The 12,844-nt window shown below is 44.6% G+C and overlaps 1 protein-coding gene across 1 annotated transcript in view; it reads right to left on the bottom strand.

The window, feature by feature from the left end:
- LOC311245363 (protein phosphatase 1 regulatory subunit 12A) overlaps positions 1–12,615 on the bottom strand; it is a 35,312-nt gene extending 22,697 nt beyond the window's left edge. Inside the window, 5 exon segments of the mRNA XM_084335206.1 lie at positions 128–275; positions 505–661; positions 1,367–1,485; positions 2,147–2,277; positions 12,301–12,615. Coding sequence (XP_084191332.1) covers positions 128–275; positions 505–661; positions 1,367–1,485; positions 2,147–2,277; positions 12,301–12,576 — 831 coding nt within the window. The 5' untranslated portion in view covers positions 12,577–12,615.
- Between the last annotated feature and the right edge of the window lie 229 nt (positions 12,616–12,844).

Below are 12,844 nucleotides of genomic sequence, written 5' to 3'. Positions count from 1 at the left end.
ATGTGTACCCTTAAGTGTTCAGTGCTGCTTGGCCCTGATACATTTGATTCCCTGTTTATGTAATATAATTTGTAGAACCAAATAAAGTATTAAAATGTGTATGTATATTTCTGGGTATCCCTCTCACCACGATATTGACGGCGGCCATGTTGCACATGCCCTCAGCCAGCAGGGTGCACACCTCCTCCTGGCCCCAGTGAGCCGCGCCATGCAGCGCCGTCCAGCCGTCACAGTCGGTACTGTCCACATCTATCATCCCACACTGCAACAGCACCCTGGGGGGGGGGGGGGGGGGACAACGAGAGGACACAGAGAGAGAGAGAGAGAGAGAGAGAGAGAGAGAGAGAGAGAGAGAGAGAGAGAGAAGAGTAAAAAGGGGACCCTGGTTGGCCTGGTTTGATAACAAATAGAGGACTGTGTGTGTGTGTGTGTGTGTGTGTGTGTGTGTGTGTGTGTGTGTGTGTGTGCGTGTGTGCGTGTGTGTGTGTGTGTAGTGGCACTTACTTCAGGACCTCTATGTAGCCCTTGGCAGCGGCTACATGCAGAGCGGTGGCCTTGGTGTTTGGGTGAGGTGTGAGAGAGCCACTCCCTGCCAACACCGCCGTGGCATCCTGGAGCATGACCCGCTCCTCCTCCCTGCGCGCCCTGTCCACATCGATGCCTGGGAGGGACGGACGGACACACATACACACACACACACACACACAAAGAGGGATTAGACAGGTTGAAGAGATTAGAACAAACATTTGCTAAATGTCTTGTTATTATTATTATTATTTTTTTTTTTAAACCAATTTCTGCTTCATTGAGAGAGTATACAGTGAAAGTTAACAGGATACAGGAAAGGTGGAGAGGGGGGTGGAGGAGGGGGGGTCACATGACAATGTTATGTGCCCAAGCTCTCTTGAGCAGCTCATGCCCCTAGATGGCTTTAAGTGTGAAGAACACCTACAAGTCAGATTTGTAATATAAGCCAGTGTTTAAATTAAGTTGCAGCGCCGCTCTGATGGAGTAACAACCGTTACAGTAGGTAACACACGTGCAATCAAACATCGATTCCATTCTTATTAGGTAAAGATTCTACGTATCATAAAATCTCTTTTTCTTCTTCTTCTTCTTACAGTTGAACTATGATTTGATTCATTTTGATCTGATTCGACTCATTTTGATTGATCTTTTTTTAAGTGTACACAAATATGACAGGACAGATTCAGTCGGCGACAAGTGAATATTATGCAATTAAAACCTTTACACCAAAGTATTTGAGCAGCAGCAGTACATATGCTCTCTTAGTCCCAACACATTGGGCTTCCTATACTAATTACACAATACATACGTATGTCATATGACACAGGGATCTCTTTACCTTGTTTCTTGATCTCAGCTTTGAGGAGTCTCTCCATGACGTCCTCTGTGGCCACGTCCAGAGGAAGCTCTCCTTCGCTGTTCACAGCCTCCACACGAGCGCCATGCTCTATCAGGTACCTGTAAAACACACACACACACACACACACACACACACACACACACACACACACACACACACACACACACACACACACACACACACACACACACACACACACACACACACACACACACACACACACACACACACACACACACACACACACACACACACACACACACACACACACACACACACACACACACACACACACACACACACACACACACACACACACACACACACACACACACACACAGTGTGGGCATTCGGCGACAGCATACTATTTTTGTTTATTTGCACACAGAAAAACACATGTAGGCCTGACGTATTCCTTCACAAGTACCCCGGAGGCGAAGTCACCCAATAGGAGATGGGGGTACTGCACATGCTCAGACTGAACTGGTGGAGTGTGCAAACATTAGCGGACCAATTTCAAATGTGCATGTGTTATACCTCAAAATCCATGTGTTATACCTCAATATATATGTGTTATACCTCAAAATCCTTGTGTTACACCCCCAAATCCCTGCGTTACACCCCAAAATCCTCTCATGTCCTCTCCTCCCTTTAGCCTCTGTGCATGACTGACTGCATGCTCCCAACAATATACGCAGTAGAACAATCTAATAATGACATCATCATCTCAGGGGGGGAGCAGTGACAACAACCACTCACTTAGTGATCTGGATGAAGCCACAGGAGGCCGAAGCATGGAGGGGAGTCCAGCCCTCATTGTCCCCTCGGTTGACATCACTCCCGCTTTCCACCAGGAACTCCACCATCTCAGAATTCTCATCAATACACGCCTGTCAGAGCAGTGTCTACATGTTATACCAAGTAATTTACAGTCATTCTCATCAATACATGCCTGTCAGAGCAGAGTATACACATTATACCAAGTCATTTAGAGTCATTGGACCTCATTCACCAACATTGTCTTAATATTTCTCTTACGACAAACTCCTTGGAAGGATGTAAGAGAAAGCCGACGACAATTACCCCCGGATTCACCAACGCATAGAGAAGTTGTCTTAACTTGCCAAATGATCACAGATGCAAACCCCTGAATGATCGTACGTCACTCATTCACAAACTGGGGAGCATGTTCCCGTTTACTTCATTTGCATACAGATATAAGCATTATAATGCGAGGGCCGTGCGCAAAACAAGGGTCAGCATTGCTTGGTATTCAGCAGGTAGCGAGGAAGTGCTTTGCGACGGATCAAAGTTTTATTAGATTCAAATGTATTGTCATCATACAGCACACTATACCTATAATGGAATGTAGACTGTATTAATATTCCATATTTATACTGTCTTGTTGCACGCTCCTGGCTACCTGCCGCAGCGTGCGTGGCGTGCGTGCGTGCGTGCGTGCCACACACACACACACACACACACACACACACACACACACACACACACACACACACACACACACACACACACACACACACACACACACACACACACACACACACACACACACACACACACACACACACACACACACACACACACACACACACACACACACACACACACACGTGTACTGTATAGTCTATGTGCGTAATGAATGAACAGTAGGCTTATATTATTCGAATGACTTGTTTTATTAGGAGATCGCAGATACTGTGCTGCCCTATAGTAGTCATGCTGTAGTTCTACTACAGTACAGTACACATCTTAGCGTGACATCTTAAGGCCGCCACAGAGTCGGGGGCGTGGGCGGACCAGACTCTAACAGAGGTGTCGCGCACCGGTGTCACACTAAAGGCTGCTCGGCGTGTTGGTTGACATCAACCTGCATTAAATGTAGTAAACTGGCATGAGAAATGTAGGAAATTGGTAAGCGGTGGTACGCTTGACTGAAACCTCAAACGATTGCGGACATGCCACACAGAGTCCGGTCCGCTCACAGTACGCCAGACTCTGTGGCAGCCTTAAGATGTCATGCTAAGATGTGTACTGTACATACTAAGGCTGAACCCGAATGTTCGAACGTTCGTTCGTTATGTTAACATTCGAATTCTAAATCAAAATTAGAATTTTACATTTTTTATAAAAGAAAATATATACCGGTATATATATATTTTTTTTTTATTATGTTTCTTTTATGTGTCTATTCATTCTGTTTGAACCAATGTGGTTTTTCTTCACAGTTGCAGATAAAGATTAGGCTACACTAATATTATAGTATTAAAAAAAACATTATTCATTAAAGAAAGTTGATTTAATAAAAAAGAGACTAATTTAATCAGATTAATCACTTTATTCAAATTGAGGATTTAGTTGAGGATTTTTTTTTTTTTATTGAAAACTTTAAATTTTTTATTTAAAATTTTTATTTTATTTTTTAATGAAAAACAAAGGTTCGAACGTTCATTCGTAAAACCCTGACGAAGTTCGAATCCCAAAAACAGGCTTCGGGGACAGCCTTAGTACATACTACTATAGGGAAGTGCATACAGTATCTATCTCCTAATGAAACAAGTAATTATAATAAAGGGGCGGCTAGGTGGTGTAGTGGGCAAGGCGCTCGCCACCAATGCAGGAGACGCTGGGTTCGAGCCCAGCTCTCCGCATTGCTATCAGCTTGGCTGGTCGTTCATACTAACACAATTGGCAGTGTTAGGGGTGGGAAAGCTGATGGGTGGGGATCGGACGTTGTGGACAGCGACTCCTACAGGACGGTTGGTGCGCCTGCGCAGCAGAATCAGGAAGCGACGGGGGCGGCGTGCCCTCCAAACGCAGACCCCCGCCGCTGAGAGATCGCGCTGTGCAGGTGAAAAGATGCGACGGCTGCTTCCTCGAGTACCGGAGGGGACACGTGATGTAAGGCTTCGTCCACATTGCAGCCGGCTTGTGGGAGGCATGGCCTAACAGCGTTCGAGACAGGGGAGGGTAGAATTGGACGATACGAAATTGGGATGGGAGAAAAATAGAAAATGGGAGAAAAAAGTAGATAACATTTTTTTTTTATTATAATATAAGCCTCCTGTTCATTCATTACACACGTAGACTATACAGTGTGTGTGTGCGCTGAACAGGTGGCCAGGAGTGCGCAACAAGACGGTATAAATATGGAATATTAATACAGTCTATTCCACTATAGTATATCCACGCGATTAGCTTTAGTTCTTATTTATTTATCTATCCACTATCATTTGCAGTGTTGGTGTAGTAAGTGTTTTTATTTATTTTCGGACATCACGATGCCTCTTGAGGCATGACTGTAAATGTAAATAATTTTCTCATCATACAAATATTGTCATATCTCATCACTTGGTTTGACGCTCAAGCAGCTGTGTCCTGGCGACCATTGGAGGAGAAGATAGTGACCCCTTATAGACTTCAGGATATTGTGTATACCAACATTTCAATTAAGCAATGCAAATTACGATTTGGCCCTCTTATCACACATGTGATCCAGATTTGGCGTGACACCCAGAAAGCGTGCACTAACCGCCATAAATGGCACACGCATTCCCCACTATTTAATAACAATTTTTTTTTTATCCACTTTTTCTCCCATTTTCTATATTTTCTCCCATCCCAATTTCGTATCATCCAATTCAACCCTCCCCTGTCACGAACGCTGTTTCTTGCCTCCCACAAGCCGGCTGCAATGTGGACTAAGTCATACATAGCACAAGTCCCCTCCGGTACTTGAGGTAACAGCAGTCGCATCTTTTCACCTGCGCAGCTCGATCTCTCAGTGGCGAGGAGTAACGCGTGGGAGGCTCACGCTGCCCACGACACTTCCTGATTCTACTGCGCAGGCGCACCAACCGACCTGTAGGAGTCGCTGTCCACAACGCCCGATCCCCACCCATCAGTTTCCCACCCTCTAATACTGCCAATTGTATTAGTACGGACGACCAGCCAAACTGAAAACAATGTGGAGCTGGATTCGAACACGCGAACCCAGCGTCTCCACATTGGTGGCGAGTGCCTTGCCCACTACACCACCTAGCCGCCCTATTTAATAACAATTTACTCCTTATTGGACAACAACCTATTAGGTACCCTAGATGGGAAAAGAAAGGCATCCATACATTGGGGGATATCTTCGATAACTCTGGTCTCCGCTCTTTCCAGGATCTATCCAACGGATATGATCTCCCCAGAACCTCCTTTTTCTTTTATTTACAAATGAGAGCAGCTCTGAAGGCTCATGGCGTTCCATGGGATGTTCCACTAGAGCGTCACCGGTTTCACAAATTCTTTTATGACAGAGAGACATCGAGAGGCTTCGTCTCTGACTTTTATCGCCACTTACTTATGTCCTCATATAAGGACCTACCCCTAGATACGATTTGGAGAAAGGATATCCCTGAGTTGGATGTAGATTTTGATGGGATGCAGTATGGGAAAATGTTCGGCTATCATCACGCAACCCAGATCACCAACAGATTCATACAAATTTTGTTCATAGGACTTATTTGACCCCCAGGCGATTGAACCTAATGGGTCTCAGACCTGACTCTCGATGTACCTTATGTCCAAACGGTGCCATTGGAACATTTATGCATATGTACTGGGAGACGAGTGCCCTCCTGTTGAGATCTTCTGGGAAAATGTTACCTCTCAACTATCAGAGATTTTCTCTTTGACCATAACGACCTTGCCTTCTGTATTATTGTTAAATGATGTTTCTCAATTGCCGACCTCTATACATGTAAAGAGACTCATTTTGGCCGGCCTTACAGCAGCCAAAAAAATGTATTGCTTCACGCTGGATACAACCAGATAAGTTATGTCCGAACCGAAGGTATGGATTCTCACCTATCTTGATGTCATTTATCTAGAGATATCCACTGCACGTGTTATAGGTGTTAATGAAGCTAATATCGCAATCTGGTTGGCTGCGGTGGAAAAGTTAAAGGAACGCATATAACTTTGGAATTTTGGAGTATCGAATAAGGTATTATATGAATGTCTCACGTTGGGGTCCTGGGGTGAGAGGGGGGGTGGGGGGGGGGAACGAGCGAGTGTTCATGTCTGTTATTTCTCTTTTTGGTTTATGTATTTGATTTTGTTTTTGCCTATATATTTAATTATATATATGTTTCGGGTCCCTCTGGCTGTGGATCTTGTGGCTGTGGGCTCGGGCCGGGGGGGGCCGCGGTTCGGGGTCTCTGCGGGAGGGTGCTCAGGAGGTTCACTATACAGAAAGGGGTTAATTCCTACTCCTTACCTAGAATTTAAGTGGCGACTTATTTAATTTATACTTTATTATTTTGTTAGTCCAATTATTATCATTTTGTTATTATTACTACTGTTATTGTCATGTGAAGTCCTGTCTATTATTGTTGTTTATTATTACTGTATGGTGTTGTGTCTCGTCTTGTTTTGAAAAAAGAAAATGAATAAAGATTTGATCGGAAAAAAAACAAATGTCATATTTATTATTATTATGATTACTTAATTCCAAGGATGTCTGTAGAGTTGACATGAACGCAATCACCATGATTCCTCCCAAATAAAACCCTTAAGAACACAGCGCACACCAGTCTGTCTGACTTACGACTGCTCCTAAATCCTGCTCTTAGTTAAGACCGAATCCAGAAGAAGGGACCGTTCGTGAATCCCAAAATCGTCCCGAAAATGTCGTGGAGCTAGGACAAAATGATCTTTTGTCTTAAGTCCGTTGGTGAATGAGACGCATTCTCATCAATACAAGCCTGTTAGAGCAGTGTGTACATGTTATACCAAGTCATTATACCAAGTCATTTAGTCATTCTCATCAATACACACCTGTCAGAGCAGTGTGTACATGTTATACCAAGTCATTATGTGATTTAGAGTCATTCTCATCAATACAAGCCTGTCAGAGCAGAATATACACATTATACAGAGTAAATTAGTCATTATCATCAATACACACCTGTCAGACCAGTATGTACATGTTATACCAAGTCATTATACCAAGTAATTTACAGTCATTCTCATCAATACAAGACTGTCAGAGCAGAATATACACATTATACTAAGGCATTATACCAAGTAATTTAGAGTCATTATCAGCGATACAAGCCTGTCAGAGCAGTGTGTACATGTTATACCAAGTCATTTAGAGTCATTCTCATCAATACACACCTGTCAAAGCAGTGTCTACATGTTATACCAAGTCATTATGTGATTTAGAGTAATTATCATCTATACAAGACTGTCAGAGCATAATATACACATTATACCAAGTAAATCAGTCATTCTCATCAATACAAGCCTATCAGAGCAGTATGTACATGTTATACTAAGTCATTATACCAAGTCATTTACAGTCACTCATCAATACAAGAATGTCAGAGCAGAATATACACATTATACTAAGTCATTATACCATTTAGAGTCATTGTCATCGATACAAGCCTGTCAGAGCAGTGTCTACATGTTATACCAAGTCATTGTCGTCGATACAGGCCTGTCAGAGCAGTGTGCACAGGTTATACCAAGTCATTTAGAGTGGCCTTCTTTTTGTTAAAGCCAGTCATTAGTGACCCAGTACTAGACTATGGATTATTGTTTCTTTCAGGGGGGCTAAGACCCCCCCTAATACCCACATAATCCGTATTATGTGTCAGAGCGCACACACACACACACACCAGTATGCATGTTTCTTATTAGGTCAATACATCTAGCGTCATATATAAACAACACATAATAGACATACTAAGAACACTGGGGCCTGTGTATAGAAGAAATCTCCTGCTTTGTGGGTGAAGTTGTAAAGTTGTTTTAGTTGTTTTCATGGTCTGTTTGAATTCTGCACATCCAGAGCTATAAAATCTCCAGACTTTCACTGGGGTAGTTGGATTAAAAAAGGCCACTCCGAACTATAATGATTCTCTGTTGTTAAATGCCCCAAGACTTCCTTCCAAAAAGGTTATTTTGGTGGATAACGGCAGCAGAGAAAGAACATGTAGCCACTTTCCCTCAGGATGATTGTGACGTCATCAACGTTGTGACTCAAGTAAACACAAGTCCAGAGATGAATAGTGATACCCGACGGATGCCATGACGACACGCTGCCGACACAACCGATAGTTTTACGCAATGTTTGGATCAAACAATATAACACTGCGTTCATCATAGGGCAGGCTGATTAATCGGGTTTCAATTTAATTTACAACTTTGGCTTCACATGATCATGAAAACAAGAGCACCCTTCCTTCAACCAGTAGGAGTCGCTGTTTGCAATGACCAGGACTCATACACCACTGGCTTCCCACCCACGAACACTGCGAATTGTGTTCGTAGGGAGTAGGGACGACTGACCAAGCTGGAGGTAGTGCCGACAGCTGGATTCGAACCCAGAATCTCTGTGGTGGTAGGCGAGTGCTTAGATCTCTACGCTACCCAGCCGCCCGTGATTATGATTTATGCCATAAACCATAATCAAGCAGCCCTAGTTCATGGCGGTGCCTTGTGACCGTCCTGGGAGACCCCGGACGTCTTTGAGGCTATGGACGTGTTGATGTCCTGTTGCCTCCACTTACCCGTTATACCACTCTATTTTCCTTGTATCATGTTATCAATCGCCAGTCGCCCACTTCAACGCCTAGCCATGCATCTTCGGGGGATCATTCTGAGATTTCCTCCCTTCATTAACGATTATCCTATTAAGGCGTTTCCTTATCTTGGTTGAGGATTAAAGGTCAGGTGTTGTTATTCCATGGGCTTGTGCAGCCTGTTGAGTCATGCATTTGTCAAGCTGGGCTATACAAATAAACATCACTTGATTTTACTTACTGAGTTGTATAGCCCAGAAAAGTGCTTTGCAAAGCACCTTAAAACTCAATATTTTAGTATCCATTGGTCAGTTTAAATCAATAATGGCCAACCATTTCACCTCCGTCAGTAAATCAATTTTAATTAATTTAATTGAGAGTCCGAGAGGTTCAAGAATCGTGTCCCCGCCACAATAACTATAGGGAGTTTCAGTGGGTAATGCACTGCTAGGGAATGGCCCGGGTCCAAGATTCTGTTGTAGCGTTTGCTAATATCGATAGTGGACAGGAAATCAAATGTAGTCCATTTAGAATGTTTATATTGTCAAGTTGAAACAGTCTGCGTATAAAGACAACCAAAGAGGATCTCTAGGCCCGTGCCATATATATTTTATTATAAATAATTAGGACCAATCTGGGTATTCTATTAACACAACACTGTGTGTGGCTTCTGAGGAAGTATAGGAAACCATTTGAGGGAACTGAGCACCCATATAATTTTCAGAAAATGGGCCTACATATTTCGCCGTCTCTGATGTGTTTCTCAATGTTTCTTTTATTTTTTACACAGACATGCCTGAAAGTGCTGACGTAACAGAGAGAGGGTGATTTCCCTATCTGTTTTTTGTGTTTACCATTAGCTCATGAATTGGCAGTTTCTCCAAATAGAACACCATCCCCAAATGTGTTTATTCACTTGACGGCGGCTATTCTCTAAGAACTGACCGTCTGCTCCATAGCCTGAGAGGACCTCGTCCTAAGCCACCTAAGAGGCTTTTCCTTTTGGGCTACATCAACTAATCATCAAGCTATTTAGGGTCCCCGCCCTCCATCATAACGTGAGATAATTAGTCAACTAAGATGGTTTTATGGGATATATAAAAAAGCCAGGCCGAGGCTGCTGCCATTCTCCTGAAGCCAAAGACTCGTAAACTCTGGGGCTAATTTGCACCAGAGAGGAGACCCCTTCTTGACAAGTGGGCGCGCTCGGGATGCAGGAACAGAGGGTGCTTCTCTTACCCCCCACCCTTCTGCGTTACGGAGGGGCACGCGGCCTTCGCCGGGTCATCAAGTGAGTCATTGTGGAAATCGCCGTTTTGACAACAGCAGCTTGTGCAGTTTGGAGGAATGTTTTCCATTTCTTCATCGACAATCCCTGTAGTCCCTACCATGGGGATTTGGCAAAGAGAGAGAGAGACAGAGGAGAGACAGAGAGAGAGAGAGAGAGAGAGAGAGAGAGAGAGAGAGAGAGAGAGAGAGAGAGAGAGAGAGAGAGAGAGAGAGAGAGAGAGAGAGAGAGAGAGAGAGAGAGAGAGAGAGAGGGGTGACAGAGAGAGGTGGAGAAAAGAGAGAGAAAGAGAGACAGAGGAGAGAGAGAGCAAGAGGGTGGTGAAAGGGAGAGAAGAGAAAGGGATGACAGAGAGAGGGGGAGAGACGAGAGAAAGAGGGAGTGAAAGGGAGAGAAGAAAGGGATGACAGAGAGAGAGGGGGAGAGAAGAGAGAGCGAGAAGAGAGAGAAAGAGAGAGAGAGCGAGAATATATAGAGAGAGAGAGGAGAGAGAGAGAGAGAGAGAGAGAAGAGAGAGCGAGAAGACGGAGAGGCTTTGGATGGAAAGGATGGAAAGTTTGGAGAGCGTAGGCCTATATTTAATTCTGGTTGCCAGGCGACTGGTAAGCAACAGGGGGGGGGGGGGGTGGACGGCAGGGGGGGGGGGGGGGTCGACCACACCGGGTGACAGGACGATGTATAGGACAGATGCAGAGGCAGCGTGCATAGAATATTAGCCATACTAAGACATGGTCAGTCAGCCAGTCAGTCATCAGAATAAACACCTCAGCTCCATAACTATCCGTTACAGGCTCAGCTGCTTCCAAGGAAAAAGAAGAAAAAAAATCTATATATAATTAAAACATGAGGTCATCGTGTGACGGTGGAAAACTTGACTTTCCAACAACAGCTTTCGCTAAATTCCAACACTGACTCACTGAAAAGTAGATCCACACAATAAGTTACAGCCTAATTTGACTACGTTTAGATATCTCTCAGTCAGAAGGTCAGCCCTGCTGCAGCATCTACTGTATGTACAAGAGACCGGTGGTGTGTTTATGACAGGCAGTATCATAAAGGCGGAGGAAACGGTGCATCACTGAGGACTAGTGTGACAGTGATGTTGTCCAGATGAGCGCTGCCTCTCTCTCGTGTTATGAGTGAAGCTGAGAGGAGGGAGCAGTGAGCACAGGTTGAGCTACATTAGGCTCCAGGGTGGAAGAAGTGGAGCCTATTTAAGTATTGCATGTGCACAATGCTTCTCACTAACACTAACAATAAGCAACGCTCCTTATATTGCATTATAAAACCCCTTTGTTTTCAGACCACAGCTATCATCAGTGCACACAACTTCAACATTGATAAGTGAAGTGGTGATATTATTAATAAGGCCTAACTCACTGTCTCTGAACAGACATGTATGTTTTCATCGGGTCTAGCTTACAATGTTGTCTTTGTCCTCTTAACTTGAGAGAAGATATCACGGGACCACATACATGTAGTAATAGTATTCATCAGATGATGAAAAAGAGTCCCTTAATTCAATATCCTACAAACTCTCGAGAGATTCTAGGGTGAACGGTCTGTCCGCGGACCTGTCAGTCAGTGTGTCCACTGCCCACCATGTCTAAGAATGGAGCATATAGCCTCCTAGGCTTGCAAGCCTTTTGGGTGGACTATTTACAGTAGAGTTCACCCATCAGAGAGGAAAACCCATACTTGTATGGAACAGTGCTAACGACCCTGCCAACTTTAGTATAGGCTTCCAACAGGCTAGTCTACAATCCATGAGAACCGTTAAGTTTTTAAAACAATCCCAAATGATACAATTGTAAATAAAACGTGGCCCTAGATGAGCCTATACGTGAAAGGGGGGGTTGAAAGTCTGTTTCTTTCCACTAACCAACTCGCTGTGTTCAAGTCATGTTTTCATTATGTCAGGAGATGTGGGGCTACATTGTTACCACTGCGGCGACCGGCCTGTGATAGTTTGTAACAATGTAGCAACTTTTTAGATGACGATCAAGTTGAGAAAATGAACCTCATACCTGATGCAGAGCTGTCAAGCCGTCTATGTTGGCGTGGTTGATGTCAGCTCCCTGTCGGAGCAGCGCGGCCACCTCCTCCCGGTCTCCGGCGGAGCAGGCGGCCATAAACACGGCCCCTTGGGCGAATCGAACTTTGGCCCGTCGGGCCCCCAATCCCGTCGAAGTCTCCCGAGTCTCCGGTCCCGTTTGATCGGTGTCTGATCCGAGCCATCGCTGCAGCTGATCCTGCCGCCGCTGTTTAGCAGCTTCGGACCGGGAACGGTCAGTCGCCGCCATCTTTCCCTGGTCTGTCCCGGGCGCAGGGCGCAGATTCAGCTCACGGCACTGGGAGAGACTGTTGGGAGCATTTAGGATCGGTGTTTCCCTGCGCTGCGCCCCCTGGTGGAGAGAACGAGCACAGCGGCTGGGACATGGACTTCTGTTTACTGTCTGAGAGGCATGGACTTCAAACACTGGCTGAGATGAGATGATTATCATCCTGGACGCCTAGCATACTGCTTATAGGAGGGGGACATGTTTTAGGCTGTTTCCTATGTTATTCCCA

Source organism: Notolepis coatsorum (assembly GCF_963971535.1).
Source record: "Notolepis coatsorum genome assembly, chromosome: 18".
NCBI lineage: Eukaryota > Metazoa > Chordata > Actinopteri > Aulopiformes > Paralepididae > Notolepis > Notolepis coatsorum.
The sequence above is the reverse complement of the archived record's forward strand: the minus strand, read 5'-3'. Positions and strand labels throughout refer to the sequence as shown.